This window comes from Melanostigma gelatinosum, assembly GCF_949748355.1.
Source record: "Melanostigma gelatinosum genome assembly, chromosome: 21".
NCBI lineage: Eukaryota > Metazoa > Chordata > Actinopteri > Perciformes > Zoarcidae > Melanostigma > Melanostigma gelatinosum.
In genome coordinates, this window is record NC_136654.1 from 817,974 (window position 1) to 845,473 (window position 27,500).

The 27,500-nt window shown below is 43.1% G+C and overlaps 2 protein-coding genes across 2 annotated transcripts in view; one reads left to right on the forward strand and one right to left on the reverse strand.

The window, feature by feature from the left end:
- Positions 1-13,325: 13,325 nt before the first annotated feature.
- On the reverse strand, positions 13,326-14,654 carry LOC306795235 (D(5)-like dopamine receptor; the record flags this gene model as incomplete). Its single annotated transcript, XM_079293678.1, has 1 exon — positions 13,326-14,654. The coding sequence occupies exon 1, from the start codon at positions 14,433-14,435 to the stop codon at positions 13,326-13,328; it is 1,110 nt and encodes a 369-aa protein (XP_079149804.1). The 5' UTR covers positions 14,436-14,654.
- Positions 14,655-16,799: 2,145 nt separating this feature from the next.
- LOC306795234 (uncharacterized protein) overlaps positions 16,800-27,500 on the forward strand; it is a 28,087-nt gene continuing 17,386 nt past the window's right edge. The window contains exon 1 of the mRNA XM_079293677.1: positions 16,800-16,914. The gene's annotated coding sequence lies outside the window, so the exon portion shown is untranslated. The remainder of the gene's footprint in view (positions 16,915-27,500) is intronic.

Below are 27,500 nucleotides of genomic sequence, written 5' to 3' on the forward strand. Positions count from 1 at the left end.
CTGTTTCTGTTCTCTGCGTGCTGATGGAGGAAGTCCGCCATCTAGTGGACACATCGTCAGCATGGAGAGAAAAGCAGCGTCAGACGGTCTGTGATGTGTTCAGGTCTAGTGCAGCTCTGGTTCACACACACGATATGTCCTCACGAGTGTGTGTGTGTGTGTGTGTGTGTGTGTGTGTGTGTGTGTGTGTGTGTGTGTGTGTGTGTGGAGGTGGCTGAGTACCTTCTGCAGCTCAGAGCTGAGGTCAACTCTCAACATAAAGGACTGATTCCTCCACACAACGCTGAGAAGGTACACACACACACTCTCACACACACACACACACACACACTCACACACACACACACACACACTCACACACATAGTGTCCTCTGAATGATGGGCTGCTGATTGAAGAGACAGAAGTGGACACAAACACACCAGTGATTAGTGAAATGATACGTGTGTGTGTGTGTGAGTGTGTGTGTGTGAGAGTGAGTGTGTATGTGTGTAGCTCTTGTCCAGTCAGATCAGTTGATTCAAACAGTCTCAACCATCATTTTCTCTTCGTCTCTCTCAGCTCATCATTTCCTCTCTTTTCATTTTCGCTCTTATTTTTCTGCAAAAATCCAAGATGGCGACGTGACGACTACGTCCGCTTCTAATAAACAGTCTGGAAACGACAAGAAAGATGTGGTAATTAAACATTAGATGACAACATCTTTCAACATGAACCACCTGAACACTCTTGGGTCACATGGTGGTACTAGTGTGCGTTACGATCCTCACACTGGAACGGCAGGCAGGCGGTCTGAGGCTGAGCTCAGTCGTCCTCTGGAAGGCCGACTGTCTGCGACACAGAGCAGGATGAAGCGCCGCTCGTGCTCCAGACGGTTGGAGGCGTAATGAAACACGAGCCGCTCTGAAGAGGCTCTTCACCGTCCGCCGGGAGTAGAAGTCCACTCGAGTAATCAGCGGTGCTGCTACTCTGTGAAAGGACATGTTTTAAAGACAGAGCAGCAGGACTCTCACCTCGTCACAGCTTCTCTCTTCATGTGACGTGACGGAAGTCTGGAAGCCAGATCAGATACAAAAACACCAACATGACACAAAGTCTAGTTAGTTAGACCCAGACTGGGTCCATGCTGCACCCAGACTGATAGACTGATCTAGACGGATCTAGACTGACTCAAGACTGATCTAGACTGACTCCAGACTGATCTAGACTGATAGACTAACTCCAGACTGATCTAGACTGACTGCAGTCTGATCTAGACTGATCTAGACTGACTCCAGTCTGATCTAGACTGATCTAGACTGACTCCAGACTGATCTAGACTGATCTAGACTGACTCCAGACTGATCTAGACTGATCTAGACTGACTCCAGACTGATCTAGACTGATCTAGACTGACTCCAGACTGATCTAGACTGACTGCAGTCTGATCTAGACTGATCTAGACTGACTCCAGTCTGATCTAGACTGATCTAGACTGACTCCAGACTGATCTAGACTGATCTAGACTGACTCCAGACTGATCTAGACTGATCTAGACTGACTCCAGACTGATCTAGACTGACTGCAGTCTGATCTAGACTGATCTAGACTGACTCCAGTCTGATCTAGACTGATCTAGACTGACTCCAGACTGATCTAGACTGATCTAGACTGACTCCAGACTGATCTAGACTGATCTAGACTGACTCCAGACTGATCTAGACTGACTCCAGACTGACTGCAGTCTGATCTAGACTGATCTAGACTGACTCCAGTCTGATCTAGACTGATCTAGACTGACTCCAGACTGATCTAGACTGATCTAGACTGATCTAGACTGACTCCAGACTGATCTAGACTGACTCGTCTGATCTAGACTGATCTAGACTGACTCCAGACTGATCTAGACTGACTGCAGTCTGATCTAGACTGATCTAGACTGACTCCAGACTGATCTAGACTGATCTAGACTGACTCCAGACTGATCTAGACTGACTCCAGACTGACTGCAGTCTGATCTAGACTGATCTAGACTGACTCCAGACTGATCTAGACTGATCTAGACTGATCTAGACTGACTCCAGACTGATCTAGACTGACTCGTCTGATCTAGACTGATCTAGACTGACTCCAGACTGATCTAGACTGACTGCAGTCTGATCTAGACTGATCTAGACTGACTCCAGACTGATCTAGACTGACTCCAGACTGATCTAGACTGATCTAGACTGACTCCAGACTGATCTAGACTGACTCCAGACTGATCTAGACTGACTCCAGACTGATCTAGACCGACTCCAGACTGATCTAGACTGACTCCAGACTGACTCCAGAGCAACAGACCCCAGGTTTAATTCACGCTATTTTTAAATACTCAAACCTGTCCCGATAATTAACTTCACGAGTTTAGTTGTTTTTCGTTCCGATTGGTTCATCTTCACTGTTGGAGGTTTTATTTCTCCCAATAAACATGTGACATTTATGGCAAAAAATGTTGATTTCAGAGTTATTTCTGTAACTAACTGACATCAGCCTGAGATCAGGAGTAGTTTCGATCACATCTATATCTTTATTCTGACTCTTCAGTCAGGCAAAACATACGGAGGAAAGCCAAAAAGTGATGTCATGTCTGAGGCCTCCTGCTGTCTGTAGTGTGAAGGTAATGAGCACTAACTAACAGAGCGTCTACAGACCGACTGATTAACTAAATGGTGCTATTTAAGGGATTTAAGGCCTTTGGCGTTCAAATAAAACGTTTAATATTTACAGCATTTATCTTCCACCAAAGATATGAAAATAAACCTTACGTCAGGACTTTACATTTGAAAAGGTCATCAAAGGGAAAAACATTCAACCGTAAAGTGCATTAGAAGTTATTTAACTACATTATACGAGGAGAGGGTGAATAAAGGGAATGCATCTTTTTAAACTACTAAACACATGAAGATGCATGGAAACTAAACATATTAATGAAGTTGAGCTGTGTATGAATTTGAATCATGGGGAACATTTTAAAAAGGTATGAAACACAGCGTGTGATCAGTGTTCCTGCTGCTCCGTCTTTATCCTGCAGACATGTTGGAATGAAATACATGCGAATGATTCAGTCTGTGCTTCTGTCTTAGTGACACATTCAGTCGGAGCTTCAAAGTCTAAACTTTGTCAGACTCTGTTGTGCTTGATGTGATCCTTTGCATGCTAGAGTTAGCATCTTAGACACAAGTCCATGTTTTAGGTAATGTTTACTTTTTTGGGAACTCTTGACATATTGCAATAAATTAAGATGATCTTTGTTTCATAGCATAAACAGCACAGCCGATTGATGCATTTTGATGAGCTTCAGAGAGTCTCTTCTGGGGCTTTGAAACAAGTGCTCCTTCTCCTCACAGCCACCCCTACAGACATCCAGATAGTCAGTGAGTCAGCAAAACCTTCCGCTTTAAGATAAATTCTCAATTTCTTGCAAGAAAATCATAAAGCTGATGCAAGCAAAAGGCAGAAAATTGCCCATTAACGTAACTTGGCAGAACTTTTGGCATAACATGCAAAAAAAGGTTTATTTTCTGGTCAAACTATTTTAATGAGCTCACTCTGCATCAAAGGATCAAGCTAGGCTAACAAAATGAAGTTCATTGGTTTTACTAATCACCTCCAACTTTAATAAACAGCATCTTTAAGAACAAACGCTCTTCAAGGGGACGGACTAGGAGACCCTGTTCAATGTTTGAAATCCAGAGGATCTCCTCTTTGGAACAGCCCACTCAATAAACATCTGCATAGTTACTCCAGAAACATCTAGAGTAGACTTGAAATTTATTCATTACACCTGCTAGTCTTACCAATTGTACAATTTCATATTACGGCTTTATTTTGAAGCCTCTGCCCATCAAGGAGGACTGTTACTATTTAAGTAGGAGAGGAGTCTTCTTAAGCCTGTCGACCATCTCATCTATACATGTGTATATTTGCAAACAACGTTTCAAGGTCGACTCCAGGAGTGAGATCTGTACCCTTCAGCGAGACCAAAAGGTCCAGAGTTGACAGAGTTTCTGGGATTTGCCACAAATTCTGGGTTAAGGGCAACAACACAGAATTTAAAGTCTGGGAGATTCTAACTCAATTGCTCACTAGAACCACATTCTGCCACGTGACCATTTAACCAAAGCCGTGCCATTAAATGCCCGATTTCAGTCAAATCAGCATTCAAGTCTGACTAACTACATTGAAGAGCGATATTAAAATTATAGATAGTAAGGGCCCCATTCAGACCTCCATATGTGGTCTGGAGTCCAAGCCCAAAGAGTTCCATTGATGCATTTTAAATTCTGCCGCAAGAACGCCAAGTAAATAAGACTATATGGTTCTTGCTGTCAGATTATTTTATTAATACTTTTCAAAGACAGTTCCATGAAGGCTGAAGATCAGGTAAGACAGTTCACCTGAAAAACAGGGAAAAGGTTAGTCATGAACCATCATTGAACAGCTTAAACCTGCTTTTTTTTTTTTTTACCTCATTAGACCTTGTCTCCTGGAGTCTGTCTTGGCGGTGGAGGTTTAGGGTAGAATGGGGAGTACCTAGTATTGGAAGAGATGACTGATGCTCGCCGGAAGCCATTTCTGGACTGGATGAGTTTGGATGAGGAAGGCAGAGGAGCCGGCATCCAATACGTCGGGTCGTAGAATGATGGGTCAACTCCCTCCAAAGGCCGACCCGAGGGAGCATCAAAACCACTACCAAGGCTGGAGGTTGCAGGAGCAGCATAAGCGCCACCTGTCGGTTTGTAGAACGAGGATTCAGGTCCCCGTGCAGGTAGAGTTTCCAAAGGCCGACCAGGGAGGGAAGCAGAACCACCACCAATTCTGAAGCTTGCAGGAGGAGCATAAGCGCCATCTGTCGGTTTGTAGAACGAGGATTCAGGTCGAGTTTCCAAAGGCCGACCAGGGAGGGAACCAGAACCACCACCAATTCTGAAGCTTGCAGGAGGAGCATAAGCGCCATCTGTCGGGTTGTAGAACAAGGATTCAGGTCCTGGTGCAGGTAGAGTTTCCATAGGCCGACCAGGGAGGGAAGCAGAACCACCCCCAAGGCCGAAGCTTGCAGGAGCAGCATAAGCTCCACCTGTCGGTTTGGAGAACGATGATTCAGGTCGAGTTTCCAAAGGCCGACCAGGGAGGGAACCAGAACCACCACCAATTCTGAAGCTTGCAGGAGGAGCATAAGCGCCATCTGTCGGTTTGTAGAACGAGGATTCAGGTCGAGTTTCCAAAGGCCGACCAGGGAGGGAACCAGAACCACCACCAATTCTGAAGCTTGCAGGAGGAGCATAAGCGCCATCTGTCGGGTTGTAGAACAAGGATTCAGGTCCTGGTGCAGGTAGAGTTTCCAAAGGCCGACCAGGGAGGGAAGCAGAACCACCACCAAGGCCAAAGCTTGCAGGCACAGCATAAGCTCCATCTGTCGGTTTGTAGAACGAGGATTCAGGTCCTGGTGCAGGTAGAGTTTCCAAAGGCCGACCAGGGAGGGAAGCAGAACCACCCCGAAGGCCGACGCTTGCAGGAGCAGCATAAGCTCCACCTGTCGGTTTGGAGAACGATGATTCAGGTCGAGTTTCCAAAGGCCAACCAGGGAGGGGACCAGAATCACCACCAAGGCCGACGCTTGCAGGAACAGCATAAGATCCACCTGTCGGTTTGTAGAACGATGATTTAGGTCCTGGTGCAGGTAGAGTTTCCAAAGGCCGACCAGGGAGGGAAGCAGAACCACCACCAAGGCCGACGCTTGCAGGAGCAGCATAAGATCCACCTGTCGGTTTGTAGAATGATGATTCCGGTCGAGTTTCCAAAGGCCGCCCAGGGCGGGAACCAGAACCACCACCAAGGCCAAAGCTTGCAGGAGCAGCATAAGCGCCATCTGTCGGGTTGTAGAACAAGGATTCAGGTCGAGTTTCCAAAGGCCGACCAGGGAGGGAAGCAGAACCACCACCAAGGCCTAAGCTTGCAGGCGCAGCATAAGCTCCATCTTTCGGTTTGTAGAACGAGGATTCAGGTCCTGGTGCAGGTAGAGTTTCCAAAGGCTGACGAGGGAGGGCAGCAGAACCACCCCGAAGGCCGAAGCTTGCAGGAGCAGCATAAGCTCCACCTGTCGGTTTGGAGAACGATGATTCAGGTCGAGTTTCCAAAGGCCAACCAGGGAGGGGACCAGAATCACCACCAAGGCCGCCGCTTGCAGGAACAGCATAAGATCCACCTGTCGGTTTGTAGAACGATGATTTAGGTCCTGGTGCAGGTAGAGCTTCCAAAGGCCGATCAGGGAGGGAAGCAGAACCACCACCAAGGCCGACGCTTGCAGGAGCAGCATAAGATCCACCTGTCGGTTTGTAGAATGATGATTCCGGTCGACTTTCCAAAGGCCGCCCAGGGCGGGAACCAGAAACGCCACCAAGGCCGAAGCTTGCAGGAGCAGCATAAGCGCCATCTGTCGGTTTGTAGAACGAGGATTCAGGTCCTGGTGCAGGTAGAGTTTCCAAAGGCCGACCAGGGAGGGAAGCAGAACCACCCCCAAGGCCGAAGCGTTCAGCAGCAGCATAAGATCCACCTGTCGGTTTGTAGAATGATGATTCAGGTCGAGTTTCCAAAGGCCAACCAGGGAGGGAACCAGAACCACCACCAAGGCCGAAGCTTGCAGGAGTAGCATAAGCTCCACCTGTCGGTTTGGAGAACGAGGATTCAGGTCTCTGTTTAGGCACAGTTTCCAAAGACCGACCAGGGGGGTAACCAGAACCATCACCGGAGGTTGCAGGAGCAGCATAAAGACCAGCTTCTTCAGTCAGGTCATCGAGCGAGGAGTCACCGCTCTCTGTAGGCTGAGCGACCAAACGACGGTCAGGGAAATAAGCAGGTCTGTCACCAAAGTCTTTGTTTGCAAGAGCAGCATCAAGTCCATCAGGGGTACCTTTGTTACCTGAAACCAAGGTCCAGGACTGTTAGAGTGAAGACATTAAAGTTTCTCAACTAATCTTTACTTTATGATCAGTTCAGACGAGTAAATATACACAACAGCAAAGGCTTGTGGAATAAAATACTCTCAATGCTTTAGGGGTGCGAATAAGGACTGGAGACTTACCACCTCTAAAAGGATCAGATCCGGGACCATAGTTGAAGGCTTCAGGAGCACCGATGTAAGGAACGGGTCCATTACCAAAGTCCAAGGTTGGAGCCTCGTTCCCAGCGAACATGAAGCCAGGAGGAACCAGGACTGGGCTGAATGCTGCTGCACCAGCTGAGCTCACATTAGAGTCTTCACTGGTGGCAGCATCAGATTGAAGCATCTCAGAGAAGCTCCGAGTCTTCTTCCCAGTGGCGCGAGTTGATGGATCGTACCCTGCACCCTGGGAAGGAGCGTTGGAATCCGGACTAACAATGGACTGGTTTAGCTTGTAACGTGGTGACCAGTCTGCAGCCACAATGGGAGTTCCCGGACCGGATGGGGACTGGTTTCCAGTGGGAGAGCCGACATGTTGGGAGGCCACCCCAGGCCGCTGATAATCAGCAGATGGCTCATACTGCAGGTCGACCAGAGAAAGACCAGGATCAGATCCATCACTTGAGCCCCTAGTAACACTGTAGTGATATCTAGAGTCTGGAGGGACAGAATGAGTTGTGAAGAAACATCTGCATCCAACACATGGTCCAAGTGCTGATTATTATAATAATTAGTGGTTTAAGTTTGCATTTGAAGCTGAAAGCCTTTTCAAAACAAATTCTCTTGTTATTCTTCTTCTAGAGAACTTTACGCCTGAAGATCTGTCATTATTTATTTTATATCGGAGCCAAGTCTGTTCCCAGGAAGTTAAAGTGAACCTCACCTCTTTCAGCAGGAAAACAAACTCCACCACTAAACAGCAGCAGACAGATCCAAGAAACCCTGAGAGAGAGACGGAACAAAGCAGTTCATTCTGTGAACAGGTCACTTGAAGGGTGGTGGTCTTTGTCGTATTAACCCCTTCAGCTCACCTTAGCGATGGTCCAGACACCATGTTTGACTTGCCGCAGCTCGTAGACTGAAGCTCTGTGCTGTGAACTCAATGAGGCTCCTCTGGTCTTTATACTGACGCTCACACGCTCTCTGCTCTAATTAGAGTCATTGAGAACACCTGAGTCCAGAAGAGAGGCTTCACCTGTTAGAGTCTGAAAAGTAACTTGAAGCTGTCAGATAAATGTGGTGGATTAAAAAGAGATGTAGGACACACATGTATTGACCCGACAAGACAAGACATGTAGAAATAAAGAGGCAATATCAGAGAAATACATCAAATACAGATCAACATATGCTGAAGTTAGTCAGGTCAAGTCTAAAGAGGCTCTTAAGAGGAAACATCTCCTCAGATTCAAGAAGAGAATTTACTCTAAAGGAAAAGTCCCTCAAATATGTTGATTCACTTTCTTTGAAGAGTTTGATGAGAAGTACGATTGGAGACTCTAGGAACCTCAAGTAATCCTTCATTCTGGTGGGGTAATAGATTACTATGAGACCCTTAACATATGATGGTGTTCAACCAGTTAGGGCTTCGTAGGTGAAGAGAAGGATTTCCTCAAATATGTTGATTCACTTTCTTTGAAGAGTTTGATGAGAAGTATGTTTGGAGGACCACATGTTTAACACCGTTTGTCTTTGGAAGAAGATGTACTCGCATGTTCTACTTCAGTATAAGTACTAATACTGTAGTGTAGAAATACTCTGTTACAAGTTCCGTGATGTCATTTCTACTTAAAGGTGCAGTATGTAACTAAAGGTGTCTGAGAGCGACAGCGTTCCCTCTTTAGAGTGTTTGCTTTGTTCATTCTGAAGGAAACTAAAACAACAGCAATTCTTATTTCCAGGTGATTATACACGAAATAAAAACACTTTATTCATGCCACACACTGTTCCTTTAAGTGAAATATAAAAGAATAAATATAAGTACTCACTCTGCAGAATGTCAGATTAATATATGTTTAATTATCACATCTCAACTGTTGATGCTTTGATGTTGCAGCTGGTGAAGGCGGAGCTCGTTTTAAAGACTTTGGGGAGCTTTGGAATCAATAAAGTCCTTTCATCTTTTAATCTACAATAATAATAATAATGACACAGCATTGATTGGTCGGTTATATTTTTAGTCTGAATCTTTAAAGTAGCAGGAGATGAAAACACTGAAGTACAGTAAAGGTACTTTCTGATCTTTGCTCTTTTAAATATTGCAGTAATATTTAAATAGAAAAGTGAAGCGAGTTATTGATCGATCACTCAGAAGCCGGCGTTGTGTGAAGGCAGTCGCACCGAGACTTCACAGAGCGACAGAGAAGAGGCTCCGACACAATCCCGGCCTTCTTCTCCTGCAGATGAAAGTGGAGTGTGTGTGTGTGTGTGTGTGTGTGTGTGTGTGTTTGTTGTTGTGTGATTTGCTCCCTGACCTTTGACTTCGCAGCCACGCGCCTGCAGCCAGGCTTCCACGAGTGGAACAAAAGCTTCAAACAGACGGGAGGAGACACTTAACTGCTGCACTGGATTCACAGAGAACCTGTGTGTGTGAGAGAGAGTGTGTGTGTGTGTGTGTGTGTGAGTGAGTGTGAGCATGAGTGAGTGTGTGTTTGTAGTCATGTGATCTAAATATTAGTGGCTGCTACAAAACACCTCTGATGGTTCAAGAACTAATATCTGCAACAGCTGATGTTTTTGTCCTCGTCCTGCTCTTCACCACTAGATGGCGCCAGATCCCACACACTGCACCTTTAAGTACAAAGTATTTCTACACTATAGTATTGGTACTTTTACTGAAGTAAAACATGTGAGTTCATCGTCCACAACTTCCAAAGACAGAATAAAGACCCATGTTTCTCCTGTTAGCTGCTCTGTAATGCTGCAGAATCCAGAATATCATTTGAAATCCTTCTCTTCACCTACGAAGCCCTAACTGGTTGAACACCATCATATGTTCAGGGTCTCATAGTAATCTATTACCCCACCAGAATGAAGGATTACTTGAGGTTCCTAGAGTCTCCAATCGTACTTCTCATCAAACTCTTCAAAGAAAGTGAATCAACATATTTGAGGGACTTTTCCTTTAGAGTAAATTCTCTTCTTGAATCTGAGGAGACGTTTAAAGTCCTCTTAAGAGCCTCTTTAGACTTGACCTGACTAACTTCAGCATATGTTGATCTGTATTTGATGCATTTCTCTGATATTGCCTCTTTATTTCTACATGTCTTGTCTTGTCGGGTCAATACATGTGTGTCCTACATCTCTTTTTACTCCACCACATTTATCTGACAGCTTCAAGTTACTTTTCAGACTCTAACAGGTGAAGCCTCTCTTCTCTACTCAGGTGTTCTCAATGACTCTAATTAGAGCAGAGAGCGTGTGAGCGTCAGTATAAAGACCAGAGGAGCCTCATTGAGTTCACAGCACAGAGCTTCAGTCTACGAGCTGCGGCAAGTCAAACATGGTGTATGGACCATCGCTAAGGTGAGCTGAAGGGGTTAATACGACAAAGACCACCACCCTTCAAGTGACCTGTTCACAGAATGAACTGCTTTGTTCCGTCTCTCTCTCAGGGTTTCTTGGATCTGTCTGCTGCTGTTTAGTGGTGGAGTTTGTTTTCCTGCTGAAAGAGGTGAGGTTCACTTTAACTTCCTGGGAACAGACTTGGCTCCGATATAAAATAAATAATGACAGATCTTCAGGCGTAAAGTTCTCTAGAAGAAGAATAACAAGAGAATTTGTTTTGAAAAGGCTTTCAGCTTCAAATGCAAACTTAAACCACTAATTACTATAATAATCAGCACTTGGACCATGTGTTGGATGCAGATGTTTCTTCACAACTCATTCTGTCCCTCCAGACTCCAGATACCTCTACAGTGATATGAAGGGCTTCAGTGGTGGATCTGATCCTGGTCTGTTCTACTCTCCCCCTGGAAACCCGCCCCCATCCGGTCCGGGAACTCCCATCCTGGCCTCAGACTGGTCACCAGGTTATGAGCTAAACCGGTTCATTGTTGGTCCTCAATCCAACGCTCCTTCCCAGGGTGCAGGGTACGCCGCCAATACCGACCCGTCGTTCTACGACCCGACCTATTGGATGCCGGCTCCTCCGCCTCACTCGTCCAAACTCATCCAGTCCAGAAATGGCTACCGGCGAGCAGCAGTAGTCTCTTCCCACACTAGGTACTCTCCATTCTACCCTAAGGCTCCACCAGGACAGACTCCAGGAGGGAAGGTCTAAAGAGGTAAAAGAAGCAGATTAAGTTTAAGCCGTTCAATGATGGTTCATGACTAACATTGACCTTTTCCCTGTTTTTCAGGTGAACTTTGTTACCTGATCTTGAGCCTTCCTGGAACTAATTAATAAAAGAATCTGACAATGAGAACTTATTGTGCTGTTTCATTTACCAAACTGTTCCTGTGACCTGAACCGATGACCAAAGGCCAAACGTACTGTATTTAAACTACAGACTGTGTATAAGACGTGGACGTAGTTGTTTTGACGCCTCAATTTCAGAGATTTTAGTTGTCGCCATCTTGGTTTTTCTCAACCAGTGAACAGGAAGTGACCATATCTGGACTGAGGAGTGACGTAGAGACGCCGTATACGTCTCTGGTGTCGACCTGTCAATCACTGTAGCCCCGCCCTAAAGCATCCCCTGCTTTATGGTCTGTGTGACTCTAAATGGACCATAATGTACTAAATGAACATCATGCTGTATTGAAGAAGACTTGAAACTAGAGATTGAGACATAAACTCATGTTTACAATGTTTACTGAGGGAATAAATCAAGAGAGAAGTAGAGTCATTTTCTATAGACTTCTATACAACCAGAGGAGTCGCCCCCTGGTGGACACTAGAGAGAATGCAGACCGGAGGGTGTCTCCTGGTTTAAAGGTATGTAGCGTTCTCTTGTCTAAACTAAGTGTTCAGAGTTGGCAAGCAGAGAGAATAGAAGCCTCACACTTCTAGTTGAGAGGGATTCTTTTTCTATTACACTTTTTTTCTGAAAATGATGCATATTACACCTTTGCAGAACTGAGTATTGTAGTCTGGAAGTGTAAACAGCAGCCGCTCCTTCACAACACAATTCATTGTGAATGCACACAAACGGTCGACTGTCCCGTCTCTTCAGCTTCATGTTTTATTTTACGTCTCGGTGAACGAGCTCGAACAAACATTCTGCAATTACCTGGAGGGCCAATTAAACACTGAAACTAACGTAATTATGAATTATCTTTAACATCAAAGGCAGCTTCAGTGAGTCGCATCAAACAAACGTGTTCAAAGTGTCTCCATCACTCAACCAACTGACTTCAGTCTGTTTAAACACAGCGAACAATTCAAACATGAAGTCAGCATGTCGGAGACTTTTGGTTTAGACTTGAGTCTAAATGTTTGAAAGACGTCACTTTGTGGCAAAAATAAATTAAATGAATCTTTCATGACTAATTCTGTCAGTTTGACATCTTGGTTGAATGTTTGATGTGATGTCACAAATCAATTCCACTGAATATCGATTATGTATCACATTAAAATACTGCAAAACCCTTTTTAAAATGTATTATTGTATATTTGTAATAGTTGTGACCAACATGTTGGTCCGTCCCTCATTACTGTCTGACTTCCTGTCTGTGGCCCGTTGATTCCTACAGGTTCTTCAGTGACTCACACAAACTGAAGGAAATAGTGATTTTTGTTTGGGACTATTTTCAGCGGCGGATGAATCTATATTTGGTGTTCTAGTGAGTTTGAATCAAACTGTCAAACATCAATCAGAGTTTAACTTTTAATCAGTTTTTATAATAAAAGAGTCGATGCTTTAAAATCATCGGAGTCATTTAAAACTAACAGTCAGAAATACACGACAGGAATACAACATTAGTATTATCAGTATTATTATTATGAATAATATAACAGATGGTTGTGACTCCAGATCTTCTTGTTTAAACATTTCCAACATGAAGTTATAAAATGCATCATGACACGAAGAGTCAACTCTGGAGATCAGTTCCATCTCTGGGTCCCGATCTGGAGGTCGAGACCCCAAAAGAGGCCAGAACGTGAATGTGAAGGGTCCGAAGATGAAGAAACGGAATTCAATAATGATAATAACAAAATAAAAGTCAAAGTTTCAACCTAAAATGTTGGCTTTCTCTGGGTTTTCTCAGATTGAAAATGCTGTAAGTGAAACAGTCTGATAAGAAGAAGCATCACACTTTGGTTGATCACAATAACAGGAGCAGCTTCTCCCGCATGGCGAACCCGGATCAAATAAAACCCAACCCGTAATATTGAGTGTTTATTGTTCCAGGGCCTCGTGGGGCTCACAGGTCCTGGATTTGACCCGGAATAACATAACAGTCGGTGGGTCCGGAGATGCTGAAGGGCAGCATGTCTAAAGAAATCTCCGCCTCGCACTCGTACTGCAGGATGGCGGGCAGCAGCATGTTGCTGTGGTGGCGGGAATCCTCTGAAGTAACGGAGACCTTGTCGAGGTCCTGATCCACGTCTCCGTCCGTGTGCGGCTGCATGAGTCTCTGCAGCCCGGGGCCCGGCGCGGCGCAGGCCTCCTTCTGCATGGTGGTGTCGTGGTGATAGGACACCAGCTCGTTGCTGAAGTCCACCGCCTCCACCGCGGAGCTGGAGCAGTACTTGTTACAGCCCAGGATGGTGGAGAAGGCCTTCCTGAAGTCCGCGTTGAAGGCGTAGATCACCGGGTTCAGGGACGAGTTGGCCCAGCCGAACCACACGAAGATGCTGAAGGTGGTGTCGCTGACGCACGGCGGCTCGCCCTCCGAGTCCAGGTCGCAGAACGGAACCACGCAGTTCAGTACGAAGAACGGCAGCCAGCAGAAGACGAACACCCCCATGATGATGGACAGCGTCTTCAGGACTTTCGTCTCTCTCTTGAAAGACGTCTTCAGCGAGCTCTCGTCCTGCGTGGACGCACGGTGGTGGCGGTGGCTTTGCGCGCGGGGCCCCGCCGCCCTCTCCAAAGACGAGATCCGTCTGATTTGGATTTGCGCGATGCGGAAGATGCGCGTGTACGTCCCCACCATGATCACCACGGGGATGTAGAAGCTTATGAGCGACGAGGAGATGGCGTAGGTCCGGTTCAGGCTGGCGTTGCAGTCCTCCGGGTCGTCCGCCGTCGAGTTGTCCGCGCGCGCCCGGTGCCAGTTGAGCTGCACGGGGATGAAGGAGATGAGGATGGAGAGGGTCCACGCGACCCCGATCATCAGGAAGGCGAACCTGCGCGTCATCTTGCGCTCGTACCTGAAGGGGCTGGAGATGGCCCAGTAGCGGTCCATGCTGATGATGCACAGGTTGAGGATGGACGCCGTGGAGCACATGATGTCGAAGGCGACCCACGTGTCGCAGAAGCGACCGAAGAGCCAGATGCCGGCGACCTCGGACACCGCCCTCCAGGGCATCACCAGCACGGCTACGAACAGGTCCGACACCGCCAGAGAGATCACGAAGGAGTTGGTGACTTTGGAGCGCAGGTGGCGGAACTTGATGACCGCGGCGCACACCAGCGTGTTCCCCAGCAGGGTGGAGACGATCAGCGCGCACAGGACGCAGCCGGTCAGCGCGCGGAGGCTGAGACCACCGCGCGGACTCTGGCTGTCCGCCCCCGCTGTGACCACCTGGTGCTGGTCCAGGTAGTCCTGGTCCTGGTCCTGGTCCTCGTTCGAAAAACTCTCCATATTCAGGCTCAACTTCCTCGCCTTCCTGTTTCCACCATCACCTGCAGCGCGTGTCCGCTCCAGACTCTGTCTCCATCAGAAGGAGGAGATCCTCGTGAGGGTCCGCGACACGGAGGCGGCAGAGAGAGACTCGGGTCTGCAGCAGGAGTCAGACCTCCCGTTACTCCGTCACACCGTCACCTGATCACATCGCGTCCTGAGCCAAATGTCCACAACTTTCAATTAGAGATAAAACGTCAAATGAGAATAATTCATAAAGTCATTCCTCAGACCATAACCATCTGCTGAGTCTCTGAGCGGGAATAATGCAGCAAAGAAATAATATACATCGAATATATAGACTTTAACAACTGATTTAATGTTGAAGCTGACTGGTCTGAGTTTGGGGACGTTTTCTCAGAAGAAGACACATTTTGAATGATGTGTAGAATATTATAGTTTATTGTTGAAGAAGCTCCAGAGCAGCATGAAGGATGTGACTCCGCCCTCTAGTGGACAAACACTCACATCACACCTTCATCTCATTCACTCACCAGAAAACATCATCACTTCATATGAGACACGAGACATTTATGAATCATGATCACTTACATGTTCAACATGTAAAGAGATGATTTAAAGCCCCTGATCTTTCAACAAGTATCACGTTTTTACTTGTATGATATTTACATCCTAAATAATAACTGATTATGGTTTGACAATAATGAAAATGAACTGCTTCACATTGAACAGTCAACTTGTGTTTTTTTTGCACATTAATGTGAAATAAATTCACTCATAATCGACACAAATATTATTATTACTGTCTGTAGTATTTAAAGTAAAGCTGTTTTAATTGAATAGTGAATGAAATATCTTTATTACATGTTTTCCATAATGTGACCAGTGGAGCTGGTGGAACATCAACCAACATCAGCAAACATCCCAGAATGATTGAATGCAGAAACATGAAGGTATCAAACACGCATTACTGCTTTATAGTTCATATTTAACCTTTATTCCAACATGACAAAAAGCAGAAAATAACACTTTGATAAACACGTCAGGACATCTTACTATAGTCTCAGTATAATATAATAATATATATATATATATCATATAATAATGTATATATCATATAATAATGCATATATCATATAATAATATATATATCATATAATAATGTATATATCATATAATAATGCATATATCATATAATAATATATATATCATATAATAATGTATATATCATATAATAATGCATATATCATATAATATATATATATCATATCATAATATTCTGTATAATATAATAATATATATATATCATATAATAATGTATATATCATATAATAATGTATATATCATAATATATATATGTAATATCATAATATTATATATATATAATTATATATATATAATTACATATATATATAATTATATATATATAATTATATATATATAATTATATATATATATAATTATATACATAATTATATATGTATATATCCATTTATATATATAAATATATATATATATATAATTATATATATATATATTATATATATAATTATATCTATATAATATATATATATAATTATATATATATATTTATATATATATTTATATATATAAATGGATATATATATAATTATGTACTTTCACTGCAGTATTGTATCTGAATACTTCCTTGTTTCATATGAAACTTCGCTGAGGTGATTCAATTATGTTTATTGATTTATTAATGGAGTCTGGTGATGAAAGGGTTATGTTTACTGTGGACAGATGACGTCAGTGTCAGCTGTTCCTCGAGCACGCGCTGTCCGCGTGCACGTGTATGGATGATTCAGCAGCTCGTCCTCTGTACGGACGGATCTCCGGTAAAAAAATAATAACCGCTTTTATTCTGGTATCGAGTCACCTGCTAACAAGCTCGTGAACCCGTGCAGGTGACACGTGTACGCCGGAGACCCCGTAGTGTTCGGCACAGCTGTGACAGGCCGGAGAGCAGCAGCGGACCCCCGCAGAGAGACGCTCCGTTCGCTGGATGTTCTCAGTGTTTCATGTTTGTATCTGGACTGTTATCTCCTCGCGCTCCTCACACGGTGTCCGGCGGGATCTGACCCCAACACATCCTCACCGACGCCCCGCTGGGTTCATTCAACCAGCGCGACGTCACACATTTCCGCATCTTCCATCGTCTGGTGCTCCGTCCATCCGGCAGGTGAGTGTCAGTCTCCCCGAGCGGAAACCCGGTTTAACTGTTCCGGTGACACGTTCACGTCCACTAACAGACGAACACTCGCGTGCAACACGAGACACACCGGTGGACCGGAGACTGCGGCCGGTTCACCGCGTGTGGAGGAGAAGCGAGTGTTAACGGGCTTCTGATGGCGCCATGAGAACTCCTGCAGCTCATAGTTTATCCACCACAACGTGTCACCATGACGACACATGTTGGTCATCTGCTTCTACATGCGATTATGATACAATGTATGTTAAATGAGTTCAGAACATGCACATGTTCTACATTCAAAACGTGATGAAACATTATCTTTAATAAATGTCTGTTTGATGGAAAATGAGGGTCAAGACAAAATAAATAGACGTTTCAGTGATTTATTGATTTACAATCATATAGAATAAGAACAACAGAAATTAAAGCTGAAATAACTCTTTGATGGAAATAAAATGAATCTTTGAAGTCAACAAACATTCATAGATTCCAGTTCCTCAGATGAAGATTTGCAGCTTTTCTTCGTCTCGTGTGAAGAAAACTGAATAATATGTTTCATTGTGTGATGCAACGAGCTGTGAGACATCGTAACATGTTTTATTGTTTTTACATGTTTTTAGTTACAGCCCTGAAAACACGAGTGTGTGGATATCCCACAATGCTTTGTTTACATGATAGTGCCGTTGTATTCTCGTTAGAGGTGTGGATGTATGACAACGCTTTATTGTTACTGTTTATTTGAACCTTGAATATTCAGAGTGTTGCTCTATCAGACACATTGTTTTATTTGTTCTTGTCTGAGACTGTTGAGACAAAACAAGACATTTAAAGATATGAGTATTTAGATAAATATAACATTTAGATTTTACAATGAAAACTGAAAAACATTCAAATAGTTCGGTTGGTTTTTGAGGAGTCAGAGAGACAGACGTGTTTCAGTGAGGAACATCTGAGCGGTTTACCCACATCATGTACATTCTTCCGTTCCACTGGGTTCCCTCTAAAGTCCAGAGGGGGCACCTCACCAGGTCTCTGCTGGTCCTGGTCTCTGGAGCGCCATGAAAGATTCTCCGGTTTCATCTGGGTTCTTTAATTCTTTGGCTCGTAATATTGTTTAACTTCTCTGGTTCTCTGGTCTGGTTTTGTCCTCGGGATCTTAAGCTCCACGGTCTCTTGACTTGTTCTGCAGCTAGAGAACAATAACTACTCACCTTTTGTTTTCCCTCGTGTCCTTTAGTTCTTTGGTTCTGCTGGTTCTGCCTTTTGGACCTTTAGTCTTGTCCTGTAGGTCTTTTGTTCTCTGGCCTCTTGGTGATCTTGTGTTGCCGGTTCCATAGTTGTAGGTTCTGCTGGTTCTCCAGTTGTTTGGTTTTCCACTCTTTAGGTCTGCTGTCTTCAGGTCTGGGTACTCTAGGTTGTAGTACTACTAGCAGCTACTCCTGTCAATACTCGGAGTTCTAATCATTGTTTTAAAAAAAGATTTATACGATTTTCAGAACAAATAAATTCAGACCAGGGTGAGTATTTATATTTAAAATCTATCTAAGTGAAGTGAAGTTTATAAAGAATGAACAACACAGACAGTCCTCCTGTCCTTTGTCCTCATGTCTTCTGTCATAACGACCTTTGTCCTCCTGTCTTCTTTCCTTCTGTCCACCTGTCCTTTGTCCTCTTGTCCTCCTGTCCTTTGTCCTCCTGTCTTCTGTCCACCTGTCCTTTGTCCTCCTGTCCTTTATCCTCATGTCCTCTGTCCTCCTGTCCTTTGTCCTCCTGTCTTCTGTCCTCCTGGCTGCTTTATAAAAGAAGCTTTTGTCCGATCGTTCATTCTGTGTTTGTGTAAACTTAGCGTCAGTGGCCGATTGAATCAGGTTTCACTTTTGTTTACATGTTCACAGATGTATTGATAAAGTTTTGGCTTTTCGTCAACTCGATTATTCAGTACCGGGACCCGTTTAATACCTGGTTTCTGGACGCATCCCTTCAGATAACGTAAACCGTAAAGTCTATAGAGCCAGTGTTCAGTTTGTCCGTTCTGGGCTCCTGTAGAAACATGGTGGCGCAAGATGGCCGACTCAGTGGCAGACAACCTGCTCCCTATGAAGATATAAATGTACTTTTCTAAGCTAAATAAAACCAAAAAAATATTAATTTCAGGTGATTATTCACTGATTAATTAAAATATAGTTATGAATATTATATTCCATTGCTGCCCATAAACGTCTCCAAATGTTACACACTGTTCCTTTAACACTAGTTTTAACCTTTGAGAAGTTCGGCTTGGGGTGTTTCTGGGGTGACTTGCTGCTGTAGCAGTACTTGTTGAAGTACTTGCTGCTGTAGAAGTACTTGCTGCTGTAGCAGTACTTGCTGCTGTAGCAGTACTTGTTGAAGTACTTGCTGCTGTAGAAGTACTTGCTGCTGTAGCAGTACTTGCTGCTGTAGCAGTACTTGTTGAAGTAATTGCTGCTGTAGAAGTACTTGCTGCTGTTGAAGTTCTTGCTGCTGTTGAAGTACTTGCTGCTGTAGCAGTACTTGTTGAAGTACTTGCTGCTGTAGAAGTACTTGCTGCTGTAGAAGTACTTGCTGCTGTAGAAGTACTTGCTGCTGTAGAAGTACTTGCTGCTGTAGAAGTACTTGCTGCTGTAGAAGTTCTTGCTGCTATAGAAGTACTTGCTGCTGTAGCAGTACTTGTTGAAGTTCTTGCTGCTGTAGAAGTTCTTGCTGCTGTGGAAGTACTTGCTGCTGTAGCAGTACTTGTTGAAGTTCTTGCTGCTGTAGAAGTTCTTGCTGCTGTAGCAGTACTTGTTGAAGTTCTTGCTGCTGTAGAAGTTCTTGCTGCTGTTGAAGTTCTTGCTGCTGTTGAAGTTCTTGCTGCTGTTGAAGTTCTTGCTGCTGTAGCAGTACTTGTTGAAGTACTTGCTGCTGTAGAAGTACTTGCTGCTGTAGAAGTACTTGCTGCTGTAGAAGTACTTGCTGCTGTAGAAGTTCTTGCTGCTGTAGAAGTTCTTGCTGCTGTAGAAGTACTTGCTGCTGTAGAAGTTCTTGCTGCTGTAGAAGTACTTGCTGCTGTAGAAGTACTTGCTGCTGTAGAAGTTCTTGCTGCTGTTGAAGTACTTGCTGCTGTAGAAGTTCTTGCTGCTGTAGAAGTACTTGCTGCTGTAGAAGTTCTTGCTGCTGTAGAAGTACTTGCTGCTGTAGAAGTACTTGCTGCTGTAGAAGTTCTTGCTGCTGTAGAAGTACTTGCTGCTGTAGAAGTTCTTGCTTCGAGCAAACAACTTTTAAAATAGTTGGAGTTTGGTTCAATCGGTGCTAAGCTATGCTAACATTGTAGCAGCTCCATCAACACTGAAAATAACGTTATATATTTTAAATAACTAATTCACAAACCTCCAGTTTGTGGTTTCCTCCCAGTCTTCATGTCAAACACATGAATGTCACATCCTGTTCATGGATGTCGGACATCTCTAATTAAACAGTCTGATGGATATTTAAAGAAACCTGTAGATCAGATTTCCTCCTGATGTCTCAGTCTGTCAGACGACCAGCAGCCATGAATAAAACAAACGCACCTCACGGCTAAATGTGGCTCTTCTATTTTGAGAAGGAGGCGTCCTAACTGATGATGGTGGTGGTTGGATGTAGAACAGACTCATTCTGTGGATTAGTATTCAGCTAAAACATGCCAGCCTGCAAATTCTTTATCTTTTTATTTATTTACTGACTAATTTATCTGCCTGTTTGCTGATGATACGTTTTAGTATATCTCCAATGTCTCAACTCAAAGGAAGAATCAGCCTTTAGGTAATCAATAATATTAACACTTTATATCAGAACTGATTCTTTTTTTGTAAACGCATTATGTAACTTTTACTGAAAAATTATATTTAACTGATCAATTCGACTTTTGGCTTTGCACCATATTGATAACCGTTATTCATAGTTTGTTTATTTGTTGCAAAGTTGTATCTTTAATGTTGATATCAAAGACGGGAGTAGCAGTACATGTAACATATTGTGATGCAGTTGTTCCAACATGGTAGAAGGAGTGAGGAGATGAAGGCTGGGAGGAAAGGGAGGAGGAGAGGACATCTTCGTCCTCTAGAGAGCTAGAGAAACAAGGACGGGATGGAGAGACACAGCGAAAGATGGAGGAGGAAGAGTGATGATGAGGAGATGATGGATGACAGCTAAAGGGTTCAGATGACAGCACACAAAGAGGCTCTCCTCCTGCCCATAATCTCTTGCTGTTTGAGGTTGCTGGTTCAGATTACGGTGACATTGCTGAAGAGCAGCAGCTCAGATCTGAGGTTTCATTAAACGTATCGATGACTCCACCGACAAGTGCAGTTACGTCACAACGGACCTTTAAACTCTCCACGGCAGCAAACGCTTCCCTTTATCTGATAAAGAGCATAATATCTGACACAACAGACAGTGAGGCGTCTATAAATCTATAAATCATACACATCAAGCTCTAAAAGCACGCTCTGTTTTTCTGATATGACGTAGTGATAAAACATTACTGCAACTAAAACGTACTTATAGTATCACGCTAAACCCAACTAAGTAGTTTAGTTCAATCTTCTCCAAAATGAAGATTTTCTGCTTTTGGTCTATTTATATATTTTAGATTCTGTTAACTGAATATATTAATTTTTCAGACTGCTGGTTGGACAAAACAAAACTTTAGACATTCAGTAGATCAAACAATTAATCTATTCATCCAGAACATATTGGCAGATTAATTAACAAAGAACAGAATTGTTTTTCAGAGTTTGAGGCCTGAAACATGTTTTTTAAGTTATTGTCACATAACATGTTTTTGAGGAAATATAAACTTTCCCTGAATTGAGGAGCTGAAGCTGATGAAGCTGATGAAGATGATGAAGCTGATGAAGATGATGAAGCTGATGAAGCTGATGAAGATGATGAAGCTGATGAAGATGATGAAGCTGATGAAGCTGATGAAGATGATGAAGCTGATGAAGCTGATGAAGATGATGAAGATGATGAAGCTGATGAAGATGATGAAGCTGATGAAACTGATGAAGCTGATGAAGATGATGAAGATGATGAAGCTGATGAAGCTGATGAAGATGATGAAGCTGATGAATCTGATGAAGATGATGAAGATGAAGATGATGAAGCTGATGAAGATGATGAAGATGATGAAGCTGGTGAAGATGATGAAGCTGATGAAGATGATGAAGCTGATGAAGATGATGAAGCTGATGAAGATGATGAAGCTGATGATGAAGATGATGAAGCTGATGAAGATGATGAAGATGATGAAGCTGGTGTCTGTGATTGAGACTAAGAGCAGCAGCCGATCAGGTTTCTATTGATTCATACATCATTGATCGATGAGGGAAGGCGATCCTGCTGCTGCACAGTGTTAGCTGTTTATATTCGAAGCTGCTTTGTTACACTTACACACACGTGTGTGTGTGTGTGTGTGTGTGTGTGTGTGTGTGTGTGTGTGTGTGTGTGTGTGTGTGTGTGTGTGTGTGTGTGTGTGTGTGTGTGTGTGTGTGTGTGTGTGTGTGTGTGTGTGTGTGTGTGTGTGTGTGTGTGTGTGGCCTCAGCATGTGAAGATAAATGGTGTTCAGTGGGATCAGTCTGGACCATCTGTGAACTTCTTCTCTTTACTATCAAACAATTACTGTAAGTGATACTCGACATTACTATTGTTATTATTATAATGTGTGTTTGTGAGCCAGAAACACTGACAAATATGTGTCATATGAAAATACTTTGACCAGACTACAGCAGCTATGAACTGTAAATAAATACACAGAGGAGGGTTCAGAGGGTTAAATCTTTTAAGTAATCAACCAAATATATCATTAATTCAAACTAGACTTTCATTTGAATTAATGTTAACAACCTGAGAATGAGTTCTTTAAATGTAAAATGTAATATCTTTGCAGATTGAGAGAGACTGACTGACTGGAATCATCACGTGATCTGCTCTTTGTGCAGCGTTGTATCCAGTGATGGTCGTTGTTGTTATCCAGACGTGTGATGCTAACGTTAGCGCAGCTTGTCTGTGGAGCTGAGTGGGCTTCACAGCCAGCTGTGGAGCTCTGAGGACGAGCTCTGCCTTCAGTCTGCTGCTGCAGTGACAGACGCTGACTGCAGGTCTTTGTGGGCTTGTGATGCGTCTCGCTGTGTGCGGTGACATGACTCGGCTTAATGCACCACCTTTACAGGAAACACTTCAGTAGTTTATCTGATGACAAATACAAATTGCACTTATGGCTGAGACGCCCTGCCGCTGGCTCTGTGGGTTATGTAACGTGAATATTCTTCATGTCGGTATGTTTCTGTTCAGGTGTTTAACCTCTGAAGGCCTTCAGGACGTGCAGCTGATCACTGACATCACAAGTTCATACCTCTCTGTCCTCCGCTTCAGACAAACACGCCAGCAGCGTTACGCTCGGGAGAGCTCGCGATGCTCCGTGCAGTTTGGTCTTGAGATACGGTGGCCTTGGGCGGACAAATGACTGAGGAGGCTTTCAACATCAGACTGCAGGGCGAGATGATTATCATCCTCATCATCATCATCTGGTCTCATGATGAAGACAGGAATCCAACAGTTGAATAAGGCGTTGATTGTTTTTTAGATGAAATAATGAATTAAAATAAAGGTAGAACATTCAGATCATCAGTAAGTTATCACTACGCAGCGCTGTTACTGCTGTTTGCACTGTTAGCAGCGTTAGCGGCTAGCTGCCGGCTCAGCATAAAACGCTCCGAGTATCGAATTAGCACCTCAAATGTTTCCTTAGTTTCCCTTAAAGTTGAATTCATCATTCAGCCTGAATGTGTGCTCTGTGTGTAGGTTAGCATGCTAACGCGCTGAACTAAGATGGTGAACCTGCTAAACTTCAGCTTGTTTGTTGTCATTGTTAGCGTGCTGGCGTTAGCATTTAGGCAGAGCATGCAGACTTTAATGGTTCAGGTTTGGGGAGAAGACAACACGTTTCTCATGGAGCCTACAGCTTCACTCACATCTTCTATTCTTTCAATTCATCCATCTGAATGTGTGTATATACACAAACACACATGCTCTTCACTCTTGTTGTTAATTGAAGACGTGAGGCCTGACGTTCTCTGTGAGTTGATTTTGGGGGAAATGGGTATTTGTTGGATTTCTCCAGAAAATGAATAAAGAACCGAGCAGAAGATGTATAAATATCTTCACAACAGAGAATGGTGTCTCACAACCTCCACTCATCCAGATGAATGCTAAATAAGAGTTCGTTCTGGGTTCGAGGTTAGGAGAGAGAGACGGACCGATGAATGAATCAACAGAGAACTCGTCTGAGAATCTGTTTTCAGTCCTTTTTAAAGTCACATCATCTGGTTCCTGATGCATCATGTGAGGTTTGTCTGTCTGAAGACAAAGAGATTCATCTTCAAGATCATTCTCTGATTATTTGAAAATAATCATGAGTTGCAGCTCTTTTTATTATTTATGATGAAGTTCATATTATCACTGTGGTTTCATGAGCTTCGTGTGTGTGTGTGTGTGTGTGTGTGTGTGTGTGTGTGTGTGTGTGTGTGTGTGTGTGTGTGTGTGTGTGTGTGTGTGTGTGTGTGTGAGAGTGTGTGTGTGAGAGTTAGGTATCTGTGTTCTTTGATGGCAGTACAGGGACGGATGATTGTTTTTGTTCAGGGTGTGGTGTGTTAATGGTTTACCACTAACCGTATCGTCTCTCACACACACACACACACACACACACACACACACACACACACACACACACACACACACACCCTGCAGTGTGGCGCTGCCACGTGTTGCAGCCGTTAAGCACGCTGACGGTGTGAGTCAGAGCTGCTTCTCTCTGGGTTCTTTCCTCTGACTCAGGACTGTAAACTGTGTTCTTCAAAAGGCTTTCTGTTGGTGTGAAACGAATCTCTCAACAACCGTGTTCATCTCGGGATTCTGCAGGAGAATAAACATCTCAAACATCCAGATTAAACATGAAGCTACTTGCAGAGAACTGTTATGGAATATTTCTTCAACTATTTGGGAGAAAAGTGTAAAGTGTTTTCTTATCAATGTCAAGTAAAACAGAGTCTTGATGAAGGATCAAAGTTGTAATCGTTAATTTATTTGCTTGTAAGCAAAAGAGAGAGCAGTTCTCAACAGACACGTATCGCAGAGCCTTGTGAGGAGCACCCTAAAATCATCTTCATGCATGCTACCTTCATACCCACAGACAAGAGAAACCAGCTGAAACAGGCAAGGGAAGAATGATGGAAGACTGACATTTGTGTAAACTGTGCAATGTCTGGTGTATTCCCTGCAACAGCAAACATAGGCCTGCTTCTATGTCGAGGCCACACATGGCCTGCAAATGTCTCCTCCTGTGCTCTTTGACCGATGTGGATGTTTATGTTAATGGAGAGGTTTATGTTTGTGTGAATGTTTATGTTTGTGTGGAGGTTTATGTTTGTGTGAATGTTTATGTTTGTGTGGAGGTTTATGTTTGTGTGAATGTTTATGTTTGTGTGGAGGTTTATGTTTGTGTGAATGTTTATGTTTGTGTGAATGTTTATGTTTGTGTGGAGGTTTATGTTTGTGTGAATGTTTATGTTTGTGTGGAGGTTTATGTTTGTGTGGAGGTTTATGTTTGTGTGGAGGTTTATGTTTGTGTGGAGGTTTATGTTTGTGTGAATGTTTATGTTTGTGTGAATGTTTATGTTTGTGTGGAGGTTTATGTTTGTGTGGAGGTTTATGTTTGTGTGGAGGTTTATGTTTGTGTGGAGGTTTATGTTTGTGTGGAGGTTTATGTTTGTGTGAATGTATATGTTTGTGTGGAGGTTTATGTTTGTGTGAATGTATATGTTTGTGTGGAGGTTTATGTTTGTGTGAATGTTTATGTTTGTGTGGAGGTTTATGTTTGTGTGGAGGTTTATGTTTGTGTGAATGTATATGTTTGTGTGGAGGTTTATGTTTGTGTGAATGTTTATGTTTGTGTGGAGGTTTATGTTTGTGTGGAGGTTTATGTTTGTGTGAATGTTTATGTTTGTGTGGAGGTTTATGTTTGTGTGGAGGTTTATGTTTGTGTGGAGGTTTATGTTTGTGTGAATGTTTATGTTTGTGTGGAGGTTTATGTTTGTGTGAATGTTTATGTTTGTGTGGAGGTTTATGTTAATGGAGAGGTTTATGTTTGTGTGAATGTTTATGTTTGTGTGGAGGTTTATGTTTGTGTGAATGTTTATGTTTGTGTGGAGGTTTATGTTTGTGTGAATGTTTATGTTTGTGTGGAGGTTTATGTTTGTGTGAATGTTTATGTTTGTGTGGAGGTTTATGTTTGTGTGAATGTTTATGTTTGTGTGAATGTTTATGTTTGTGTGGAGGTTTATGTTTGTGTGAATGTTTATGTTTGTGTGGAGGTTTATGTTTGTGTGGAGGTTTATGTTTGTGTGGAGGTTTATGTTTGTGTGGAGGTTTATGTTTGTGTGAATGTTTATGTTTGTGTGAATGTTTATGTTTGTGTGGAGGTTTATGTTTGTGTGGAGGTTTATGTTTGTGTGGAGGTTTATGTTTGTGTGAATGTTTATGTTTGTGTGGAGGTTTATGTTTGTGTGGAGGTTTATGTTTGTGTGGAGGTTTATGTTTGTGTGAATGTTTATGTTTGTGTGGAGGTTTATGTTTGTGTGGAGGTTTATGTTTGTGTGGAGGTTTATGTTTGTGTGAATGTTTATGTTTGTGTGAATGTTTATGTTTGTGTGGAGGTTTATGTTTGTGTGGAGGTTTATGTTTGTGTGGAGGTTTATGTTTGTGTGAATGTTTATGTTTGTGTGGAGGTTTATGTTTGTGTGAATGTTTATGTTTGTGTGGAGGTTTATGTTTGTGTGGAGGTTTATGTTTGTGTGGAGGTTTATGTTTGTGTGGAGGTTTATGTTTGTGTGAATGTTTATGTTTGTGTGAATGTTTATGTTTGTGTGAATGTTTATGTTTGTGTGAATGTTTATGTTTGTGTGGAGGTTTATGTTTGTGTGGAGGTTTATGTTTGTGTGGAGGTTTATGTTTGTGTGAATGTTTATGTTTGTGTGGAGGTTTATGTTTGTGTGGAGGTTTATGTTTGTGTGGAGGTTTATGTTTGTGTGGAGGTTTATGTTTGTGTGGAGGTTTATGTTTGTGTGGAGGTTTATGTTTGTGTGGAGGTTTATGTTTGTGTGGAGGTTTATGTTTGTGTGGAGGGTTATGTTTGTGTGGAGGGTTATGTTTGTGTGGAGGGTTATGTTTGTGTGGAGGGTTATGTTTGTGTGGAGGTTTATGTTTGTGTGGAGGTTTATGTTTGTGTGAATGTTTATGTTTGTGTGAATGTTTATGTTTGTGTGGAGGTTTATGTTTGTGTGGAGGGTTATGTTTGTGTGGAGGGTTATGTTTGTGTGGAGGGTTATGTTTGTGTGGAGGGTTATGTTTGTGTGGAGGGTTATGTTTGTGTGAATGTTTATGTTTGTGTGGAGGTTTATGTTTGTGTGGAGGTTTATGTTTGTGTGGAGGTTTATGTTTGTGTGGAGGTTTATGTTTGTGTGGAGGTTTATGTTAC